Here is a 24,972-nt window from a genome sequence, read left to right on the forward strand (position 1 = left end):
TGGACACACAGTGACAGGAGAGAGCCCACCCTCAGCAGCTACTGGCAAGATGCAGGTACGAATGTTTGGAGATCAGAGGACAAATGGGTGAGTCATTCACAGCCACCCATCCACACCTGGAAGGCTCACCTGGCATTTCCTGCACATGAGATAGGTGAAACGAGGAGACTGCCCCTATGTGATGGAGGAGAAAATTCAGGAAAAGAGAAAAGCAACTGGTGTTACTGCTCCAAAGCTATCACTGCTGATATCAGGCGGCTTGGGCGTTTCAAAAGGACACGGGCCCTTAAATATGTGGCAAAAATTTGTCAGGCAATTTGACACCCTCCCCCAAAGGGCAGCAAATCATGAACAAAGATTCCTCTAGACCAGGGGTGGGGAACCTGCGGCCTCGAGGCCACATGTGCCCCTCTAGGTCCTCAACTGTGGCCCTTTGACTGAATGTTGTGTAAAACCTAGACTCAGTCAGAAGGCCGCACCCCAGGACCTAGAGGGCCACATGTGGCCTTGAGGCCGCAGGTTCCCCACCCTTGCTCTAGACTTCTGCTAAGCCACAGGCTCCCAGATGGATAAGCTTTAGGCAACAGGACATTCCAATCAGAATTCTACTCCTAGCCCATCTTCTTGGCCTCTCTGCAGCCTCAGACACTGTCCATCACTCTCTCCTCCTTGCTCCTCTCTTCTCTTGAGGTTTGTGGGACATCCTCTCACTCCCTCCTGGTTCTCCTCCTCCCTCCCTGACCTTGGCTCCTCTTCCAGGTCACACTATCTCACCATAGGCGTCCCTCGAGGCTCTGTCCTGGGCTCTCTGCTCTTCTCCCTCTGTGTTCCTTCACGGGGGGATGCCCTCAGCCTCCATGGATTCAATCACCCTTTCTATGCTGATGATTCTCAAATTAATGAGCTCCACTCTCACATCTCTAACTGGCTGTCCCACAGACATCCAGAACTTAACATGTCCAAAACTATGCTTGTTCTCTCTCCACCCCAAACGTTCTCCTCTCCTTGACTTCCCATTCCTGCTGAGGGTACCACCACCCTCCCAGGCATCCATCAAACATAGGTCCCCCACTCCTCAGAGCCAATCTGTGGCTGAGGCCTGCTGATCTTACCTCTGTGACATCTGTTTCATTAAATGAGATAATAATTCTACAGTACTTGGCACAGTGCCTGGCACACAGTAAGCATTCTATAAATTTCAGCTCCAAGTCCCAACTCAAATTCTACCTTCTCCCGAAAACCTTTCCCAATCCCCCTTGATCCTAGTGTGGATTATTTCCGATTTATCCTATAGCTCCTTTGTGCAACGTTGTTTCTATGTCATCTCCCCATAGAGAGAAATGTGCTTGCCAAAGGCGGCTGCTACTTTCACGGCGGATTGGAAGCGGGATCCTGTAGAGACGGGGAGGTCCTCCGGGTGCTTCTGTTTGCAATGTCATGCTGGCTGCATCAAGTCCAAGAATGAGACCCATAATCACATGTAAGAGTTCTGCCTAACCAAAGAAGTGGAAATTGAGGGCATGCCCATCAGTTCAGGAACTGCTGAACAAGCTGTGGTTATGTAAACATAACGGACTATTGTTCCATAAGGAATGACAAGCAGGCAGATTTCAGAAAAACCTGGAAAGACTTGCACGAATGTTATGCTGAGTGAAGTGAGCAGAACCAGGAGAACATTCTGCGATGATCGACTACGATGGACTTGGCTCTTCTCAGTGATACAAGGATCTAAAACAACTCCAAAAGACTCGTGATGGAAAATGCCAGCACTGTGGAGTCTGAATGCAGACTGAGGCAGACTATTTCTCTTTTTTCCTTTTTTTGTTCTGATTCTTCTTTCACAACATGACTGATGTGGAGATACGTTTAATATAATGTAATACATGTATAGCCCACATCAGATTGCAGGCGGTCTTGGGGAGGCGAGAAGGGACGGAAGAGGAAAAATTTAGAACTCAAAATATTATAAGAGTGAATGTGGAAAACTAAAAATAAATAAATTAATTAAGAGTTCTGCCTAACCATCCACACGGGAAAAGCCAAATGGATAAAGCATGGGAGGCAGGGTAATGTGGCAGAAAGGCCCCATACTGGGAGTCAGGTTCTGGGTTTGAATTCAACCTTGGATACTTAACAGTTCTCTAATACCTCGGACAAGCCCCTTAGCCTCCTTGAGCCTCTGTCTCCCAAGGGATGACCTACAAGACAGAAGCGGGGGCTGGGTGATCTTTAGGGAATTAGGCTGTGTACTTAATGTCATAAAGCCTCTCCCTAAAACAAACACCCGTAATTTCATACCCAGGTTGCTCCTGAGTCACAGAACACAGCTGCCTTGGAAGAATTAAAGAGCGTTCAAGAAGAACTAAGGCAGATGGTGGGCACAGGAGCCTATGATCTATTAGCAATACAGAATGAAGGGGGACGAGGGATGTAAATGAAGAACACGGTGTCACTAAGGCAATAATCACGATGTAGATGAGAGCTGTCAACGCGCAGAAGGCAGAGGAAGCGAACCACTTATCCAGACACCAGAGAACCAGATCCCACAGGCCATGCATCCAGTAAAACACTGCACACACGATCCCCCAACCTGGGGCCTCGCCATCCCAAACCCTCGCAGCGCAGCCAGGCCAGCCTGCTCAGCTCTAACTGTCCCCACGGTGGCCACCTGTGACATCATCGCCTCTTCCTGTCAGAAAGCTCCTCCCACCACACGTGACTTAGACTTCCTCTGCCTAACCATAAAGCCAGATCTAATCACTACTACAAACACTAAGGAGAAGAATGACCAGAACAGGAGCTGGGCAGGCACAGGGCAGAAGGCGGGGAAAAGACCAGGCTCTGTACTGTGGCAGATGAAACTGACCTCCGCTCGGGGGAAGGGCAACGAGTCCTGCCAGGCCATCAGGCACCTTGTGCACAAGCTGTCCGCACCAGGCTGGGGGAGGGTCGAGCACAAAGAATCAAACGATCCCCGTCGGCTAGGAGCTTACATTCCAATGCAGGACACAAGCACGTATAAACATACAGAGTATGAAAAATCGATTCACCCAGAGAAGAGTCTGGGAGGGAGGCATAAGCCCAACCTACATCTTAAGGAGAAGGGAGCCTCCTTAGAGTCAAGACAGAGGTAAGGAGGAAATACATCCCAGGCATGGAAAGACAGCTAGTGCAGAGGCACCGGGACGGGAAAGAGTCTGGAATGAGGAGGAGGCCAGTTTGACTGATCTGCAGAAAGTGGGAACAGTAAAGTTCGAGGAGTCTAGGAAATAGGGCTGGGCCGGAACGCTAAGCCTTGGAAAGCTCACTGGCAGCTTCCATTTTCTTGAAGAGGCAGGAGGAAGCCCCTGGAGCTGGAGGTGGAGAGGACTGAAATGCTCTGGCAGCCATCTGCAGAACAGATTGGACAGGAGAGAGACTTTAGGCAGAGACCAGTCAGGGGGCATTTCTGTTCAACAAAGCGGGAGGTGACGAAGGCCTGAACTAAGGTTCGGGCAGCTCTAAAAAAGGACAGGTTGAGGGAGTCAGGTACAAGAGGTGGAAAGGTAAACATGGCAAGCTGTGGTGACTCACTGGAAACATGTGAGGAAAAGTGAGCACCCAGATACCGAAGCACTAAGGCAGGGGGTGGGGGGGGGTGCCCTGTGGGTCCTGGGAGGGAAATGGGGAAGTCTGGAGGACAGGAGGGTTTAGGGGGACAGATAATGAGTTCTGTCTTAGACATGATGACCTGAAGATGTCTCTGGGAGCCACCTGTATAAAGAGGACAGTTAAACTCATGGGAGCTGATGAGGTGAATACGCACATCAATGAGACTGAGAAGGTATCAAGGAATCAACTTACCTACATCCAACGTGCCCATTTACCTGCTCCTTTAGTGTATGTGGATGGACCTACCCCCCCTCACCTACCTCCCACAGTCCCCTTTAATAAATAGAGGCAAAATGCCTTACTGAACTTGAGAGCCAAGAGGCCTGGATTTGCCCTTCACTGGCAGTGTGACTGTGGCTAAGTCCCTTTTCCTCCACATATCTAGTGCTGGTCCAGAAGACAATGGTGCTAGAGCTGAGTTTTTAAGGTTCCTTCAGACTCTGAAACCCTAGACTGGAGGCTCTTTCCAGCTCTAACCTTCTATGAGGCTAACACAAACTCCTCCTACATCTAGAGTCCTTCACAACCTGGTCCTGCACATCTTTCCATCCTTGCCTGGCACTGGCCCCCTTTCCTGGTCTCTACGACTCTGTTCCACAGGTCCTCCATCTGCCATCTGCACAGGTCTTACACCATCTCTGGAATACTCTTCCTCCTTACCTCCACCTCCCTTCAAAGTTCAAACCAAGCACCAGCTTAAACATGATGTCTTCTTGAAGCCTCCAGGCTGAGAGAGCTGGCCAGGATCCACCAAGTCACAAGAGGCTAATGCATGCAGCTGAAGCTAACATGATGACATCAAAAAGGATACACTTGAAGTCTTACATTTGGTACCAAAAAATCAGCTGCACCAGAATAAGATGGGGGAGCCAAGGGTTAGAAAGCAGTTGTTCTGAAAAAGCTGTGCTGAGGCTGCTAACGATGATGACAGCAAAAGCAATAGTGAGTGTTCAGATGGCACTTTAAGGTTTGCCAAGCTTATTACCACCATCAGTTCATTTAAGCCTCACAACCATCTTGCGAGGTAGGTGCTAGTATCACCCCATTTTACAGAGGAGGGAACCAAGGCTCTTAGAGGTGATATAGATGATAACCAGGGTCATACAGCTCCTCCACGTTTGAGGCCGGATTTGAACTCGTGTCTTTCTGACTCTAGGTGTGGCACTCTACCCACTGAGTCACTGACCTGTCTGCCTGGGCATGTGGAGGGGGGAGGGCCAGCCCACTATGGTTTAAGGACAGTGAGAGACAAGCCCAGGGAGTGTCCAGAGGAGCCAACCAGGATGGGGAAGGGCCTGGGGTCCATGTTGGGAGGATCAGGTGAAGGAACCAGGCACATTTAGCCTGGAGAAGAAGAAATCCAGGCTGTCTGGAGGCCAAGGGATCGGGCTTGTTCTGACCCAGAATAGCAGAACCAATGGGGCCCATTTAGGCTGGACACAGGAAAGCTTCCCTAACAGCGAATGCGACCTGAAAGCGGGATTTGCCACCTGCCTCCCAAGGCTTCAAACAGAGGCCGGCAGGCACCTGTCAGACAAGTCACTGGCTCCCTGGCACTAGGTCCAGTGTGGCTGTGTAATAAATGGCAGTCACTGATTGAGGTGCACAATACACAAGAGCTAACCAGCATGTTTTCCTGCCTGTCTCTGGGGGACTTCCCTGTGGCTAGTAAAATTCCTTTTTTGGTGGATGGCTGTGGGGGCATAGCCGACCTACCTTCCAGCCAAAGCCACCTCAGGAATTCAACATGTGGAACACAGTGCTCTTCAGAATCAGAAACTTAATGCAAGTCCATGAGAACATGGAGAGCCCCAGGCACAAGAGCTGGCCTGGCCTGTCATTGATGGGTGAGCTCCCAGGAGGCACATCCTGCATGGATCCAGGGGACAAGCTAAGGTGCAATAAAATGTGCCCACCAAAGTTATGGGACATTACTGGGTGATAAAAATGGGAAACCAAGTGGTGGAGACCAGAGGAGGCATAATCACAGCAGCTGTACTACCTTCAAGCATGAGCATGCACACGCACACGCACACACACCCCTTTAGAAGAAATACGACCAGTCAAAATACATTGTCCTGGTCCATGCTCACCGAGGCAGTACTAGAACCCAGAGTCTTCTGCTTCCAAGCCAGCCTTCTCACTCACTATCAAGCTGCTCCTCATTGTTACTTACACAAACTGGTCACAAACTACTGTGTCTCAAAGAAGGCTCACCAAGCACCTAGCCCATTTTTTTTTTTAACAAATACAGCTGATGCCAACAGGAGGAAGGAACTCACCCAAGGGTGCAGGGGCAGGGCCAGCATTTGAACTAGGTCTTCTGTCTCCAAGTGCAATAATCTGCTCCCATAGATGTGTTAAGATGGGGGCAGGAGGAGATAGGAGAAGATGAAGGGGCAGGAAGGAAAAGGAGGGAAGAATGAAAAAGAAAGCCATATGGAGCCAGAAAAGAATCCTATCACCGCCCTTGGAAGAAGGCAGGGTAAAACCAGAGGTTTCACAGGGCTTAGAGCTGGAGGAGACTTAGCAAAAAGCCCCCACCCCTGCCCACTTTCAAGTGAGAAGAAGTGCTTCTGGCCCGACAATGACATCGACACTGGTGAGGTTGGGGAGGAGAAGAAAAGGCCGGTGGTTCAGGCCCAGCTCCCCAAGGAGGGCTGAAGGAGGGCAGGAGATCCTCCCCAAGCCTCCAGGGCAAGGCCAGGCAGAGCCCAGGCTGAGCCGCTCTGCTGATTGAGTTGGGGCAAGACCCTGCCAGCGCATTCTAGAAGCGGCTTCATACTCACAGGAACGATGAGCCCTTGCCAAGTCAATAAATTAGCTTCATCAACCTGGATGTTACGGAAGTTTTTCATCCCACACTTGCGGATTTCTTCGAGCTCCTGTGGACCAACAAAAGAGAAATCAACATGAGGCCAATAAAAACACTCTGCACTTCAGCCCCTCCCCATGATTACGATGCTACTGGGAGTAAGGGCCTGGGCTCCACCGGGGAGAGCCAGGACAGGCAGACCTGCCTCTAAGGATCCACAACACAGCCAGGCAAAGGCACCTTGCACACAGGCTCACCAGAGCAAACAACAGAGAGCGAAAAGTCCATCTGCAGAGCAAGGCAGAGGAGGGAAAGATCCCGTCGGACTTGGGTTGGGGGGGGGGGGTAAAAGATGCCAGCAGAGAAACCTGAAGGTACTGCAGCAGCATGAGCGACTGGGAGGAGCCGGAAGCTCATGGGCATGTTTGGCAATAGCCACGTGGGGCTGTCATATAAAATCAGGTTGGTTTGGAGCCAGATGATGGCAGGCCTGTACATATCAAAGTCCTTCTCTGACTCTGGAGACTGAACACCTCTAACTGAAGGAACCATGAGCCCAACTTTGATATGGGCAAAGAGAAAACAGTGAGACGGGCTCTAAATGATGATAACCATTCCCCCTGGAGTACAACAAAATGGCATCGCAATATTTCTTCCAATAACAACCTATTCTCAACAAACAAACAGAAAACCTTCTCTTGATAGAACTAGCAACAAATGCACTTACATAGTGCCTACTGTATGCCGGGCATCATGCTAAGTCCTTTACAAACAGTACATCATCTGATCCTCAGGAGGCTGAGAGTTGGTGCTCTCTCTCCAAAGACAAGAAAACTGAAGCTGAGAGAGGTTACTGGACCTACCCAGGGTCACACAGCTCATGTCTAGGACTGGATTTGAACTGAGATCTTCTGGACTCTAGGCTTGACTCACGAGAAGAAACTGGCATTGTTCACAGGTTAACTGGAGGTTTAGAGTCTAAATGAGACCTTGTAAGACTCCAGGAGAGCAGAAGCCTCTCTCGAAGTGGTGGGAAAGCGGCAGGGTCAGGGATTAGCCAAAGTCTCCAGCCTCCCCAAGCTGCTTCCTCACCTCCCTGATCTAACGAGCAGACACATGCAAGTTCATGGCCGGCCGGAAAGCGCCTTTATGCACATGGAAAACAGTCAATGCCGATAAACTCTCAATGATGTAGCTTTGTCTCTGAGCCTTGTTTTCTCTCCATCTACCAAACAAGAACTCCATTTGCCCTATCTACAGCCCAGGCCTCATGTGGGTAAAATGCTTAGCAAACCTTAAGTTGGGAGGTAAATGTGTTTTAATTACTATAATCATGGGAGACAACTTGAAAACACAGATATCAGAGTTTTTCCAAATCCTTAATCCTAGCTGACGCTCAGCTGGCTTCTTTTCTAGTTCTTTATCCCTGTCCTTCTAGTTTAAGGTTACAAACCACCTACAGATGCTGCCACTTCAAAATCTGACCATCCCGATTAACGCCAGCTCTTTGTTTATGCCCCCAAACAGCTTCTCCTCCCAATCTGGGCATTTGGTTTTATTGCCCCCATTTTTCAGCTCTGAAACCGGAGTGTCATCGGGCCCTGTCCTTACATTCTTCCCCGAGGCCCAACAAGCAGGGCTCCTACTTGGTCCTGGCCATTCTATTCCTGGAGGTCTCGCCCAGCTTTTCCCAGAAGCCTCTGCCCCACCTCTAGCTTCTCTCTGGCTGCAGAGAAGCCCACCACCTGCCTGGGCCTTCAAGCATTCCTCTCTTCCTTCCACTTCACCTCCCACAGGCCATGTCATTCCTGCACAGTCGTCTTCCGCTCAGCTGCTCTTTTTGTGGGCCTCATCTCTTCTCACTGAAAGCACCCCAACAACCTCATCGAGTTCCTGCCTTAAGCCCACCCCGCTCCACTCTCCCTCCACACTGCCTATCTCGTTTCCACTCACACACTTTTCGGGGCTCCCCAGTGCCCACTCTATTGAGTACAGATTTCCGATCCAGATACTCTGAGGCCCTCCACCATCTAACTACACTGACCTTCCCAGCCCTTTGCCAAAGCCTACATTCTGGCCACTCTCTGAACTCTGTTTTTGTCCATCTCATGCTCCATGCCCAATGGGTCTTGGTTGAAATCTCTCTCCTTTCCTCCTGACCGCCTTCCTCAAAAGCAACCCTTCCCTTCAGATGCCTCCTGGCCCCAGGCCAGAATCCTACTTACACTGACTCCGGCCTGTGCACCAAAGTCCTGTGTGTGCAGACTTTTTTGGCTGCTGTTTTTGAGGAGTGACACAATTGAACAATAAACTCCCAGTAAAGATTAGCAGCCTCTAATTTAGAGATGGATTTCACAAATTAATTTGTAAATCATTTGTTTGGAATGCTGAAAACAAGTTTCTCCTTATAAACAATGGTACAAATGGTGGCTAGATTCCCAGGATACCTGGCAAAAGTATGATTATGTCATGATATAACTGAAAATTTACATTTCAATGAAAATGAGTGGAAACCTGTATATCTTTGGAGTTGCCACCGCTACCAAGCAGCCAAGAGCAGCCCTCTACCTTCTGCTGTGGTCAAGGCTGTGACCAGAGCAGTCTCCTCTTGGTGGCTTCCAGGTCCCTATCTTAGCAAGTCTGCAGTTCAGCCTACTCTCTGAGTTTTTATGGGACCACTGCTCTCCTGAATGAACTCAAACCTGAGACTCCTGATGCCCAGTGCCCTTCCAAGCCACACAAACACATTAGCCATTACGCCACATGAAATCATCAGAACCAGAGTCTATATGAACTAAGATTGTTTTTAAAGAATGAGACAAAATTTTTTTTAAATGAATGTTAAAAAATGTTTTTACATGTAATTGGGGAAAAAAATAAAATATTCTAAATTTTTTTAAATGACAGAAAAAGCCAAATAGAGCAGAACTTCAGTTAAACCAAGACATACTGGAAAAAGAGCCCCCATTGCCTAGTGCTATAAATTTATAATAAAAACAAAAGTTGTAAATGCCTCTTGACAAGTTCAAAGCACTATATTAGGAGATTAGAAGAAGGGAAGGAGGTGGAAGAGCCTGGCTCTGCTCTCAGGGAGTTTATAATCTAGAAGGGAGGCTAAGCTATCAAGAATCCGATTAAGCTACCACGGAATCAAATGTATTTTTAATCTCTTATGATCCAACATGAATATGGTCCATTCGCCCCTCCTCCAACCTTCTGCTTCCACCCAGGTGTGCTTAGCAGATGTAAGTCTTTTAAATACTCATCGAAGCCAACTAAAAAAACCAGGGCATTGGCGGGGGAGCAGGAACCTGCTGGCCTTAATCAAAGAGCAGAGACATACAACGGCTGGGAGGGCAAGCCTGAGTTTCATTTCAGACAAGCCCTGGCTGATGGAAAATGAGCAGCAGAATAAAGATGCCCACCAGGCAGCTGGCAAGGTAAGACTGGTGCTCAAGAAAGAGGTTAGGACAGAAGACAAAGAAGTGAGGGCCCCCAGAAGTTGCTGCTGTGGAAGCAGGAAGAATGCTGAAGGGAAATGGAACCAAGCCTCTCACCTAACACCTGGGAACCACTGGGGTCTGGCTGAGCAATTTCCAAAGTGGGCGTGTCAAACAAAATGACTTAGATCCTAGCTACTTAAGGCGGAAGGAGCCTTAAAGATCACCTAGCCTTCCATCTGTAGATGAGCAAACAGAATGGGAGCAATTTTGCCAGGTCTGGTGGTGCCAGGGTGCCAACCCAGGCAGCCTCTGGAGTGTCTCCCACTGGCAACCAGCAGGCCAAGGGGGAGCAGAAGGGAAGCCCCGAAGCCACAGGCCTTCCAAAGCCAGATACCATGCATGGGTCTTTAATATTTGACTGTTTACACACCATGCGGCATCATTAGCCCTAAAACATGACCAAAGGTAGGATCCCAGGGTGAAATGCCTTTCTGTGGCAATATTTACAAGGAAGAGAAGGTAATAAGCATTTATATAGCGCCCAACTGTGTGCCAGACACGTTGCTAAATACGTCGTATAAATACCGCCTCATCTGATCCTCCCAGCAACCCCTACAAAGTGGGTGATGATATGCCCTCCGTTTTACAGGTGAGAAAACAGGGCAAACAGAGGGGAAGGAACTTGGTGGGGGGAGGGGTGGGAGGCAGGCAGCATCACAGGGCTAGAACTCAGGGCTTCCTAACTCCATGTGGACAGCTCTCTCTAGAGCTGCCTCTATAAGAAAGGCATTCTTAGCTCACAAGGTCATCACTTTCACCCAAAATGCTAAAATAAAGAGAAAGTATCCCTTAAAATGGGAATCTAGAATAGGAAACAACTTTAGGTTTATACAGAACTTTCATATTTATTATCTAGACCCCTTTTACAAATGAAGAAACTGAGGATAAAGAGAGATGTGCCCGGCAGACAGCTGGTGCTCAAGTGTACACTGACTGATTTGCCCAATGTCCTGCAGCTGAGGAAGGAGAAGAGCCAGACACAGAACGTGGGTCTTGGTCTCTAATGTCTGAAAAGAAGGACAGAGTGGAGAGAGGCCAGGGACCCAGGAGGCCCCAGGTTCAACCTCTAGCTGTGTGACCCTGGGAGCCTCCCCGCCCCAAACCAATAAAACCTCAGGTCCACCTTTTCCTATCCCAGAAAAAGAGTCTGGAAAATAGAAAACACGCAGAAGCTTTCCCCCTTTTCTACTACAATGAACTTATATACAATAAATTTCTCCCAAATATGGAAGAGATTGTATTAGCTCTGCAGTGGCCAGCTTTAGACATTTAGTAGCTGTGTGACCCTGGGCATGTCATTTAACCTGTCTGCCCCTGTTTCCCCAATTGTAAAATGGAATAATAATAGGCCCCACCTCCTAGGGTTGCTGTGAGGAACATCTAAGGTGCCACTTGTAAAATGCTCAGCACAGTACCTGGCACACAACAGGCACTCAATAAACGCTAGTGCCCATCTCCGTCTCTCAATATCATCTACTTCACTTCTTTTCCAGAGCAGACGGTCTCTCTCTCTCTCTCTAGACCTGATCTTCATGCAACCCTTGGCTTCTACCAAGAGGGCTACAAGTAGGTGGAAGGGCAGGGGGCAAGGGGCATCCCTGCAAGTAGGCCCCAGATTCTTTCAAAGCCCCTTCTTCTTTCTGTGGGGCCCGAGTGACTTCCACAAGCAAGCAAGGCCTCCAGATCCCTAGCTCTTTCTTTCTGTGACCCCACACTGAATCATACAGAGCTGTGCCAAAGAAAATGAGACAGGTTTGCAAGGAAGCTTTGAAAACGCCCAGGAACCACCTCGCTCTAAGCTGAAGGCAGGGCAGCAACACACTGAGAACATTCATCCAAACAGAAGAGAAGAGAATGACCCTGGTGAGAGTGGGAGTCCGGGCTGCCTGGCCTGCCAAAGAGGAGTGACCCCCACAACTGCCTGGCACTTCCTAGCAGGCAGTGGAGCTGAAATCTGCTCTGTGGGTCCCCCAACCCATAGCAGGCCTTGGGCCAGGCACCAGAGTGACAGAGACAAATGCCAATAAATGGTTTCTGTCCTCAAGGAGATCACAGGCCAGCGCGGGGAGCCAGCGTGTGTGTAACACAGAGATTTATATGAAATAGCTACAAGGTGACTGGGGAGGCTGGCAGGAGGCAGTTGGGGGGTGGAGGGAATCAGGAAACACTTCAAGGGGAAGGGAGGGCTGGAGCTGAATCTTGACAGAAGGCAGAGGTGAAGAAGATGACAAGATGAACTGCATGCTGCAGAGTAATGTGTGACAGCTGGGGCAGGGGAAGGACTTTCCATGCCAGAGTCATTTAGAATTGATCCTTGAAGTAACAGGAAGCCTATGGAGCCTGGTGAGAAGGCTGACACAGTCTGCCCTACTCTTCAAGAAAATCACTGGCAGCTGGGAACATGCATGGCAGCCATACAGGAACGGTTCTAATGCCATCTCACCAAATCCCACCAAGAAGTGGGGCAGCCCTGCTGGAGAAGGATGGAAGCTGGCTGAGAATCTATTCTAGGAAATGAACTGGCCCACCTGACCACCTGGGCAGTGTCCATTACATAGTGACAAACCACCTCCCCCACAATTCATTTTGACGACCCTCCCAACAATCCAGAGACACTATGGAGAGGAGGCTTTATCTGACAGAGGAAGGAACTCAGGCTGAGCAAGGAAGTGGCATGTCAAGGGAATTCATTTATTATTAAAGACTAGGGGTTCACCCCAAAGGATAGTGGGAAAGATGGGGAGGTCCAGCCAGGGAGAAGCACACATGGAAAGGGAGGGGGGAGGGGATTCTGTTCAAGGCAGGAGTTCTGGGTGAGGAGAAAAGGCAATGGCACAGGCAGAGCTGAGCAATGGCAGGAGCTGCCAGTAAGAGTTGGAGGCTGTATCTGACCTCAGGAAGACTCCTCTTCCTGCCTCCGGGCCTGGCACACTCTTCACTGGGGTGCCCCCTGAACCGGTCAGTTTTAGCTCAGGCTTTGAGGAATCCGTGGACAGATTTCAGGGGTTCTGGGAACTTTTTTTTTAATACTTTGAAAACTATCCCATAGAATTAGTCTACTTTGTAATCTTACGTATTTTCTTTTATTCATTTGGAAACATTATTTTGAGGAGTCCCTAGATTTTGCCAGATTCCCAGGGGAAATGACATGGAAAATGTTAAGAGCCCTTGTTCTTGGAGATCAGCAAAGGTTTCTCATAGGAAGGGGCACATAAGCTTCCCATTGGGCACTCAAGAGAATACCAGAGGGAATTATGATCCTAACTGTGCGCCAGGTCCAGTGTATCTGATCCAGGCAGTTACAGTAACAAGTCATGCTTGCGGAGAATCCTCGAGCTGCCAGGAACTCAGGGCCACATGGTGTAATCTACAGCTGAGCCAGAATCCCCTCTGCCTTCTCCTTGATGAGAGGACAGCCCTCCACTCCATCTCTGGACAGCTCCAATGCTTGTGAAGTTTTTCCATCTATCAAACTGAAGTTTGCCCCTCTCTATAACTCCCAGCTTTGAGAGCACTTTATACTTCACAAAGCTCTTTCTTTGAGGTAAATAATCCATTTTACAGATGAAGAAGTTGGGGCCTGGGGAGGAGTGGCTTGCCCCAGGTTACATGGCTAACCACTTGTTGGGAGTCAGAATTTGAACCCTGGTTTTCAGAAGCCCAGTCCACTACTCCGGGATGCCAAACAAAAAAGTAATATGCTTCACCTGACACTAAATTACATTTCAGGCTGACTTACCTACTGAACAAATACTACCCCCATCCTATTTAGAGAGAAACTGAGGTGCAAAAAAGTGAAAGCGCCTGTCTCCAGGTCCCAGCATTCTGGGCAGGGGTGCATTCACTGACACACAGCGCCCTGCCCACTTTCAGCACCACATACATATATGTAACAGGAACAGCATTTCCTGAACTTCTCAATGATGTCCAACCTCTATCTCGAAACAAATTAAAAGCTTCTGTGAGCCAGGGCTTGCTGCCCCATGCTTGTCTCCCTTGGGGGCCTGGCCCTTTGTTATGGAGAATACTCCTGTGACCAATGTTTGGTACCGGGATGAATGAATGGGACCCCAAACCACCTTCTAAAAGAACTGGGTCGCCATGACGGCCAAAGCAAGCTTTCCTACCGAAGGTGGCTCCTTCAACGGCCATGCTAGACAGACTCAGCCGCCAAAGAATGATTGACCGATCCTATTCCCACTGGTTCTCTCAGTTTCTTCATCTGTAAAATGAGGACCCTAAGCGCCCTATCTCCCAGGGTTGTCATGAGCATCAAAGGAGAAAATAATTGTAAAGAGCTTTAGCACATTGTCTCCTCACCTCTCTCACTAATTTCTAGGTCCTCCCCAAATCTCCTACCTTCATGCCTTTGCCCTGGCTATCTGATGCCTGGAATGCCTTTCCTCCTCACCTCTATGTCTAATTTCTTGAACCTCCCCAAATCACTTCCTATCTCTTGTCTATAAGCCTGTGTGTACAAGTTGTCTCCCCTGGCTAATCTGCAAGCTCCCAAGGGCCAGAGACCACTCCCTTTTGTCCATTTCCCTGCACCTAGCACAATGCAGGCCTGGTACACTATAGGTGCCTGACTGAAGACTTTAGTGCATCACCTACAGGTTGCAACATTCTTCTGTGACAAAACCGAAGACCAGCAGGAGGGCAGGCCCACCGGGAATAGGAGGAATATGCTCCCTTTACTCCCTTTCTCTGTCTGGCTCCAGAGAGCTCATAACCTTTCCTCCCAAAGCTTCCCCTCACACTGTGAAGGGCAGCCCCAAGCTCCCTCTCCTGAAGGCTCTACATCCTGGTCATCCTGCACTCTGTCTGGATGTTTCTCCCTTCCCCACATCTCCCTCACACTGGCTGAGCCTGGGGCAGCCCCTCCTCCCAATCACATCCCACCTGCTGGGCTGGGGCTGCTGTTCTTCAGCCTCTCCCTATCCAGTCCATCCTCCCCTCAGGGCCTGTCCTAAAGCACAGTGCTCCCCCATACACTCCCCCAATGACCTTCAGGATCAGATATAAAATCTTCTGCTGGCCATGTCCCGGCTACCTCCCTTCCCTCCAGGACCCTGGGCCTCTTCCCAGGCTGGCTCACCCCCCTGACTACCTGCAAGCCTCAGCTCTACAGGAGGCTTTGCCCAGCCCCTTCCCCCAGTACTTCCCTTCTGATGTTATTATACAAATACGTATTTATCCAGGCTGTCCCCCAAATTAGGGGCCAGAACAGCATGACTCTGTATCTCCAGGACTTAGAACAGTGCCTGACATAGAGAAAATGCTCAAGAAAGGCCAGCTGACTGACTCTCAAGTGCATCGGCCCTCAGATAGTTAGGAAATCTGTAAAATGAAGGCCAGGAAATCAAAGGAAAGAGATATGACTGAGTCAAAGCTTTCTGCCTTACAAGAGCAGTGTCTCCAGGAGCCCACGGACTCTTTTTCCATCAGTCAGCTAGGTGTCGGGGACACAAAGACCAAATGAAGCTGCAGCTAAGTGTTCACAGTGGGAAGGCAACATGTGCACACACTAGTGTAATACAGAGCTATGCTGGAAGGTAAGGGGGGAGCGAAGCATCTGAAGCTCTGACAGGGGCAGCACCTAAGCTGAGGCTAGGAAGACATGAGGCAGGAGTGAGGAGGAAGAGAGGCCATGGGCAAGAGCTGATGAAAAGGCAGGCCCAGGAAAGATGGAGCGTTTCCTGGGAGGTCCAGCGAGGGCAGCTGGGCTCTTCAAAAGAAGGCCCAAGGTGGTGGGAGGGAGAGTCAACAGGAGAACCAGGGGTCAGTGGAAAGAAGACCAGCCTACGAGGCAGGAGACCAGGGGACAAGTCTGCCTGGCTCGGCCATGGCCCTTGGAATCTCAAGGTGTCATGTGCTGTAACATCTCTGAAGCCAACAGATGTACACACTAAAGAACTCCATGAGGCATGGCTGGGGAATAGCTGAGACGAGGGAAAGTCGATGATTCTCATTTAGCACTAACCATAACAAAGATCACAGTAGCCTAGATAATCAGCTTGCTACAGCTGAGCCCAGTAGGGGGTGTGAAACTCCTAGGAGTAACTCACAGCAATGAAATCAATTATATCATTGGTCAGGACTACCCCCCCCCAGCATAAATATTTATTTATTTTTGTGGGGGCTAGTTTGGGAATTGGGTACCTTGGGCCCCTTCTCTGCTGAGAGCTCACCATATGACTTAACTTCCCCACACCCTGGCTTCCTCATTTATAAAAATAAAGATGGAAGCTGGACTAGATTGAAATCCTATCATTTTAAGTTTAATATGATTGTACGTGCACGGCCTATATCAGATTGCACGCTGTTTTGGGAAAAGGGAGAAAATTTACAACTCAAAATCTTATAAGAGGTGAATGCTGAAAACTAAAAATAAATAAATAAAAATTTTAAACAAGGTTCTGCCACCTTAACAAGATTAAGCACAAGCGTTTTTCTAGGACCCCAAGTTTAGAAAGTCCTCTCCTCCCAGCAACCTTCAGAAACAGCTAAGAGACGCACTATTAGCCTACTTTACAGATGAGCAAAAAAGGCACCCAGCAGAGCTGGATTTGGGCAGCTAGGGGGCGCCACAATGCACAGAGCATCAGGCCTGGTCAGGGAGACTCCTCACCCTGAGTTCAAATCCCGCCTCAGACACTTCTTAGCCATGTGATCCTGGGCAAGTCACTTCTCTTTGTTTGCCTCAGTTTCCTCATGTATAAAATGAGCTGGAGAAGGAAATGGCAAACCACTCTGGTATCTTTGCCAAGACAGACGACGGCAGAGACAAGCCAGGAAGGAGCCTGAGATCTCCCCAGTTTCCCTTGGAAACAGTGTTAAATCAAGGCTCTACAAGAATTCTGGAGGAACAGAATCCACAAAAAGATGGAGTCAAATGATTTTCCAGCCCAAGATAACTTACAAGGACTTCAGGAAAGAGCTGTCTCACTTGGGTAAAAGGGGAGCCCAGCCCAGCAAAGACATGTCGAGGCATACCAGCAGGAGGCTCTTAGCCACAGCACAGATCAGCACCTGAGGCCCCAAGGTCCTAGTTCAGCAGGCCAGCGGCACAGCAGGCACCACTAGGTTGGGCCACCCTAGCTCAGTGGGCAAGCCATCAGCACCTGTGGCCCTGGCACAGAGAGCCAGTGACCAGACCCAGAGCAAGCAGCTTGGGACAGCGCTCCCTGTACCCCACGGGCAGAGCTCAACTTTTAAAAATGAGCAAAAAGCAAAAAGAAGGCTTGACCATAGTATGGTGACAGAGTAGATCAAAACACAAACTCAGAGGAGGCCAACAATGTCAAAATGCCTCCATGCGAAGCCTCAAAGGCAAATACGAATTGGTCGCAAGCCAAAAAAGTCCTCCTGGAAGAGCTCAGAAAGAATATTAAAAATCAAATAAGAGAAGTAGAAGAAAAATTGGGAAAAGAAATGAGAGGTAGGCAAGAGAATCATGAAAAAAGAGTCAACAGCTTGGAAAGTGAAGCACAAAAACTGACGAAGAAAACAATTCCTTAAACAATAGAATTGGCCAAATGGAAAAGGAGGTACAAAAGTTAACTGAAAAAAATAATTCTTAAAAATCAGAATTGGGCAAGTGGAAGCTAATGATTCTATGAGACATCAATGACTCTGTGAGACATTAAGAATCAGTCAAACAAAATCAAAAGAAAGAAAAAAAAAAGAAAATGTAAAATACCTCCCTGGAAAATAGATCCAGGAGAGATAATTTAAGAATTACTAAACTACCTGAAAGCCAGGATCAAAAAAAAGAACCTGGAGACCATCTTTCAAGAAATTATCAAGGAAAATTCCCCTGATAGCCTGGAACCAGAGGGTAAAATAGTTATTGAAAGAATCCACCGATCACTTCCTGAAAGAGACTGAAAACTCCAAGGAATATCATAGCCAAATTCCAGAACTATCAGGTCAAGGAGAAAATACTGCAAGCAGCCAGAAATTAACAATTAAGATATCAAGCAGTTACAGTTACAATTACACAGGACTTAGTAGCTTCTACATTACAAGACGGGAGGGCTTGAATTGATATTCTGGAAGGCAAAGGAGCTTGGATTACAACCAAGAATCAACTACCCAACAAAACTGAACACAATCTTTTAGGGGAAAAGATGGACATTCAGTGAAATAGGGGATGTTCAAACTTCCCTGATGAAAAGACCAGAGCTGAAGAGAAAACTTGATCTTCAAATACAAAATTCAAGAGAAGTATGAAAAGATAATCAGAAAACAACAACAACATGGTATTCAATAAGGTTAAACTGTTTACATCCCTTGATACTTGTAACTCTTAAGAACTGTAACCCTATTAGGACAGTTAGAAGGAGTACACTTAGACAAAGGGTGTGGGTATAAGTTGACTTTGATGTTATGATAAAAAAAAAATTTAGTTAAGGGGACAGCACTGGGAGAAAAGGAAAGGAGAAGGCAGAATGCGGTAAATTATATCACACAAAGAGGCATAAAAGACCTGTTACAGTAGAGGGAAGGAGGGTAGGGGGTGGGCATTGTTTGAACTTTACTCTCATCAGATTTGGCCCAAAGAGGAAATAACATACACACTCACTTGGGTAGAGAAATGTATCTCACCCTATAGGGAAGTAAGGGCAGAAAGGGGAAAGAAAAGGGAAGGGGGCTGATAGAAGGGTGGCAGCGGTCAGAAGAAAAACACTGGTGAGGAAGAACAGGGTGAAAGGAGAGAGAAAAATATAAAAAGGGGGGATATATGATAGAGGGAAATATACAAGTAGTAATCATAACTGTGAATGTGAATGGGATGAACTATCCCATAAAGCAAATAGCAGAGTGGATTAAAAAACAGAAGCCTACAATATATTGCTTCCAAGAAACATATCTGAAGCAGAAAGCAGAAAGACACACACAGAGTAAAGGTACAAGGCTGGGGCAGAACATATTATGCTTCAGCTGAAGTTTTTAAAAAAAAAAGCAAGGGTAGCAATCCCAATCTCAGACAAAGTAAAAGTAAAAATAGATCTAATTAAAGGAGACAAAGAAAGAAACTACATCTTGCTAAAAGGTATCATAGACAACAAAGTAATATCAATACTAAACATATGCTCCATGTGGTATAGCATCCAAATTCTTAGAGGAGAAGTGAGTTACAGGGAGAAATAGACAGCAAAACTCTACGAGTGGGAGACCTCAACCTCCTCTTCTCAGAAACTAGATAAATCTAACCGCAAAATAAACAACAAAGAAGTTAAGGAGGTGAATAGAATTTTAGAAAAGTTAGATATGAGAGACCTCTGGAGAAAACTGAATGGGGATAGAAAGGAATATATTTTTCTCAGTGGTACACAGCACCTACACAAAAACTGACTATGTATTAGGGCATTAAAAACCTCCCAATCAAACGTGGAAAGGCAGAGAGATTAAATGCATCCTTTTCAGATCATGATGCAATAAAAATTACATGTAATAAAGGGCCATGGAAAGATAGATTAAAAATTAATTGGAAACTAATCTAATCCTAAAGAATGAATGGGTCAAACACAAAGCAGAGAAACAATCAATAATTTCATCAAAGAGAATGACAATGAGACAACATACCAAAATTTATGGAATATAGCCAAAGCAATACTTATGGGAAACTTTATATCTCTAAATGCTGACATGGATAAAACAGAAATGAATTAGGCATTCAATTTTAAAAAGCTAGAAAAAGAATAAATTAAAAATCTCCAATGAAATCCCAAATTAGAAATTCTGAAAAATCAAAGGAGAAATTAACAAAATTGAAAGAAAATTATTGAAATAACAAATAAAACTAAGTACTGGTTTTATTTTTAAAAACCAATAAAATAAACTGGTTAATTTGATTTTTAAAAAAGGGAGAAAACCAAATTACCAGTATCAAAAATGAAAAGGGTGAATTCACCACCAATGAAGAGGAAATTAAAACAATTATTAAGAGCTATTTTGCCAAACCGTATACCAATAAATCTGACAATCTAAATGAAATGGATGAATAGTTACAAAAATATAAATTGCCCAAATTAACAGAAGAGGAAATAAAATATCTATATAACCCCGTTTTAGAAAAAGAAATTGAATAAGCCATCAATGAACTTCCTAAGAAAAAATCTCCAGGGCCAGATGGATTTGTAAGTGCATTCTACAAAATAGTTAAAGAACAATTATTTCCAATACAATATAAACTATTTGGAAAAATAAGCGAAGAAGGTCTACCAAATTCTTTTTACCACATAAATATGGTGCTGATACCTAAACTAGGAAGAGCCAAAACAGAGAAAGAAAATTAAAGACCAATTTCCCTAATGAATATTAAAGCCAAAATTTTAAATAAAATATTAGCAAAGGGATTACAGCAATTTATCATGAGGGTAATATACTATGACCAGGTAGAATAAATCCCAGGAATGCAGGGCTGGTTCAATATTAGGAAAACTATTAGCATAATTGGCCATGTCAAAAACAAAACCAACAGAAATCACATGATTTCTCAACAGATGCAGAAAAAGCTTTTGACAAAATAAAGCACCCATTCTTATTAAAAACTCTAGAGAGTATAGGAATAAATGGAGCTTTCCTTAAAATGCTAAGTAGTATCTATCTAAAACCATCAGCAACCATTATCTGTAATGGGGATAAGTTAGAAGCCTTCCAATAAGATCAGGGGTGAAACAAGGATGCCCATTATCACCACCATAGTTCAATATTGTACTAGAAATGTTAGCTGTAGCAATAAGAGAAGAAAAAGAAATTGAAAGAATTAGACAAGGCAATGTGGAAATGAAAGTATCACTCTCTGCAAATGATATGATGATAGATTCAGAATCCTAAAGAATTAACTAAAAAACTACTTGAAATAATTAACAACTTAGCAAAGTTGCAGAATATAAAATAAACCCACATAAATCATCAGCATTCCTGTATATTATTAACAAAGCTCAGCAAGAAGAGATAGAGAAATTCCATTTAAAATAACTCTAAATAATATAAAATATTTGGAAGTCTTTGCCAAGACAAAGCCAGGAACTAGACAAACACAATTACAAAACTTTTCACACAAATAAAGTCATATCTAAATAAGTGGAAAAAGATAAACTGCTCCCAGGTAGGACAAGTTAAATATAATAAAAATGACAATTCTACCTAAATTAATTTATTTATTCAGTGACATACCAAACTACCAAAAAATTATTTTATACAGCTAGAAAAAATAATAACAAAATTCATACGGAAGAACAAAAGGTCAAAAATATCAAGGGAGGGGGCAGAGCCAAGATGGCGGCTGGAAAGCAGGGACTTGCGTTGAGCTCCCCACCAGGTCCCTCCAAAAACCTATAAAAATGGCTCTGAACAAATTCTATAACTGTAGAACCCACAAAATAGCAGGGGGAAGCAGGACTCCAGCCCAGGACAGCCTGGATGGTCATGGGTGAGGTCTATTATGGCGCCCAGTGCGGGCGGTGGCAGGACCAACCAGACCAGGAGCCAGGTGGAACAGGCCCTAGCACTCTGAATCAGTGAGCTGTGGATGTTACCAGACTTCTCAACCCACAAACACCAAAGACAACAGAGAAGGTTACTGGGAAAAACTGCGAGAACAGTGCATCCCCTCAAGCTTGGAACAAAGTACTCTTTACTCTACAAGCTGTCACACCCCGATGAAAAACTCAAGGGTCAAGTAAGCTGGCTGGGAACATGGCCAGGCAGCAAAAACGGACTCAGATTCAATCTCAGACTTTGGAATCTTTCTTTGGTGACAAAGAATACCAAAACATACAGACAGAAGAAGTCAACAAAGTCAAAGAGCCTACATCAAAAGCCTCTAAGAAAACATGAACTGGGCTCAGGCCATGGAAGAGCTCAAAAAGGATTTGGAAAAGCAAATTATAGAAGTAGAGGAAAAACTGGGAAGAGAAATGAGAAGGATGTGAGAAAACCATGAAAAACAAATCAATAACTTGGTAAAGGAGACCCAAAAAAAATACAGAAAAAATACTGAAGAAAACACCACCTTAAAAAATAGACTAACTCAAATGGCAAAAGAGCTCCAAAAAGCCAATGAGGAGAAGAATGCCTTGAAAAGCAGAATTAGCCAAATGGAAAAGGAGGTCTAAAAGACCACTGAAGAAAATACTACCTTAAAAATTAGATTGGAGTAATTGGAAGCTAGTGACTTTATGAGAAATCGAGATACTATAAAACAGAACCAAAGAAATGAAAAAAAGGAAGTCTGTGAAATATCTCATTGGAAAATCACTGACCTGGAAAACAGATCCAAGAGAGATAATTAATAGAAGTGGAAAGAATCCACAGATCGCCTCCTCAAAAAGATCCCAAAAAGAAAACCCCTAGGTATATTGTCACCAAATTCCAGAGCTCCCAGTTCAAGGAGAAAATACAGCAAGCAGCCAGAAAGAAACAATGTGAGTATTGTGGAAACACAATCAGGATAACACAAGATCTAGCAGCTTCTACATTAAGAGATCGAAGGGCTAGAAATATGATATTCCAGAGGCCAATGGAGCTACGATTAAAACCAAGAATCACCTACCCAGCAAAACTGAGTATCATGTTCCAAGGCAAAATATGGACTTTCAATAAAATAGAGGACTTTCAAGCTTTCTCAGTGAAAAGACCAGAGCTGAATAGAAAATTTGACTTTCAAACACAAGAAATGAAGAGAAGCATGAAAAGGTAAACAAGAAAGAGAAACCACAAGGGACTTACTAAAGTTGAACTGTTTTGTTTACATTCCTACATGGAAAGATGATGGGTATGATTCATGAGACCTCAGTATTAGGGTAGCTGAAGGGAATATACATATATATGTATGTATATGTGTTTATGCATATATGTGTATATATATGTATGTATGTATATATGTGTGTATATATAGACAGAGGGCACAAGGTGAGTTGAATATGAAGGGATGATATCTAAAAAAAAATAAAATTAAGGGATGAGAGAGAAATATACTGAGAGAGGGAGAAATGGAGAGATAGAATGGGGTAAATTATCTTGCATAAAAATAGCAAGAAAAAGCAGTTCGGTAGGAAGGGATGAGGGGGCAGGTGAGGGGGAATGAGTGAATCTTGCTCTCTTCGGATTTGACCTGAGGAGGGAATACCATACATACTCAATTGGGTATCTTACCCCACAGGAAAGGAGGAAGAAGATGAAAAAGGGGGGGACGATAGAGGGGAGGAGGTAATCAAAAACAAACACTTTCAAAAAAAGGGACAGGGTCAAGGGAGAAAATTCAATAACGGGGGATAGGTTAGGAAGGAGCTAAACATAGCTAGTCTTTCACAACATGAGTGTTGTGGAAGGATTTTACATAATGATACACATGTGGCCTATGCTGAATTGCTTGCCTTCTTAGGGAGGGTGGGTGGGGAGGGAAGAGGGGAGAGAATTTGGAACTCAAAGTTTTAAAAACAGATGTTCAAAAACAACAGCAAAAAGTTTTTGCATGCAACTAGGAAATAAGATACACAGGCAATGGGGTGTAGAAATTTTTCTTGCCCTACAAGAAAGGAAGGGAAAACGGGATGGGAGGGGAATGGGATGACAGAAGGGAGGGCTGACTGGGGAATAGGGCAACCAGAATATGCGCCATCTTGGAGTGGGTGAGAGGGTAGAAATGGGGAGAAAATTCGTAATTCAAACTCTTGTGAAAATCAAGGCTGAAAACTAAATATATTAAATAAATTAAATAAAAAAAATCAAGGGAATTAATAAAAAAACAAAGCAAAGAAAGTTGGCCCAGCTGTACCAAATCTAAAACTATATTAAAAAATAGCAGTCATCAAACTGTTTCATAATAGCTAAGAAATAAGAGTGGTGGATCAGTGGAATAGATTAGGTACACAAGACCCAGTAGTAAATGATTATAATAATCTAGAGTCTGATAAACCCAAAGATTCCAGCTTCTGGGATAAGAACTCACTATTTGACAAAAACTGCTGGGAAAACTCGAAAACTGTATGGCAAGAACTAAGCATAGAACAATATCTCACACCATATACCAAGGTCAGGTCAAAATGGGTCCATGTTTTAGACATAAAGGGTGATACCATAAGCAAATTTGGAGAGCAAGGAATAGTTTACCTGTCCAAACTATGGGAGAAAAGAAGAGTATATGACTAAACAAGAGATAAAGAATATTAGGAAAGGCAAAATGGATAATTTCAATTACATTAAATTAAAAAGGTTTTGCACAAACAGAACAAATGCAACCAAGATTAGAAGGAAAGCAGAAAGATGGCAAACAATTTTTACAGTTTCTGATACATGCTTCATTTCTCAAATATACAGAGAACTGAGTCAAATTTTTAAGAATATAAATCATTCTCCAAATGATAAACAGTCAAAGGATATAAACAGGCAGTTTTCAGATGAAGGAATTAAAGCTATCTATAGTCATATGAAAAAAATGTTCTAAATCACTACTTATTAGAGAAAGAAGAATTAAAACAACTCTGAGGTACCACCTCATACCTATCAGATTGGCTAATATGACAGAAAAGGAAATGATAAACGTTAGAGATGTGTGAAAACTAGGACAATAACATTGGTGGAGTTGTGAACTGATCCAACCATTCCAGAGAAGAATTTGGAACTATGCCCAAAAGGCAATCAAACTGTGCATATCCTTTGATCCAGAAATCCCAGTACTAGGTCTATATCCCAAAGAGATCATAAAAAAGCAAAAAGGACCCACATGTACAAAAATATTTAGAGCAGCTCTTTCTGTGGTGGCAAAGAATTGGAAATTGAGAGAACGCCTGCATGCACTATGCTATCGGAAATGATGAACAGGCAGATTAAAAAAAAAACTTGAAAGACTTATATGAACTGATGCTGAGTGAAATGAGCAGAACCAGGAGGCCATAGTGCACTGTAACAACACAGTGTGATCAATGACTATGAATGGCTTACGATCCTAGACAATTCTAAAAGATTCATGATCAAAAATGCTACCCACCT

General features: G+C 45.1%; 1 protein-coding gene across 1 annotated transcript in view; it reads right to left on the reverse strand.

The window, feature by feature from the left end:
* The window catches only part of UBE2L3 (ubiquitin conjugating enzyme E2 L3), a 63,015-nt gene that overhangs the window by 29,751 nt on the left and 8,292 nt on the right, over window positions 1-24,972 (reverse strand). The window contains exon 2 of the mRNA XM_036756741.1: window positions 6,441-6,536. Within this exon, the coding sequence (XP_036612636.1) occupies window positions 6,441-6,536 (96 nt within the window). The remainder of the gene's footprint in view (window positions 1-6,440; window positions 6,537-24,972) is intronic.

The sequence above is a fragment of the Trichosurus vulpecula genome, chromosome 1 (assembly GCF_011100635.1).
Source record: "Trichosurus vulpecula isolate mTriVul1 chromosome 1, mTriVul1.pri, whole genome shotgun sequence".
NCBI lineage: Eukaryota > Metazoa > Chordata > Mammalia > Diprotodontia > Phalangeridae > Trichosurus > Trichosurus vulpecula.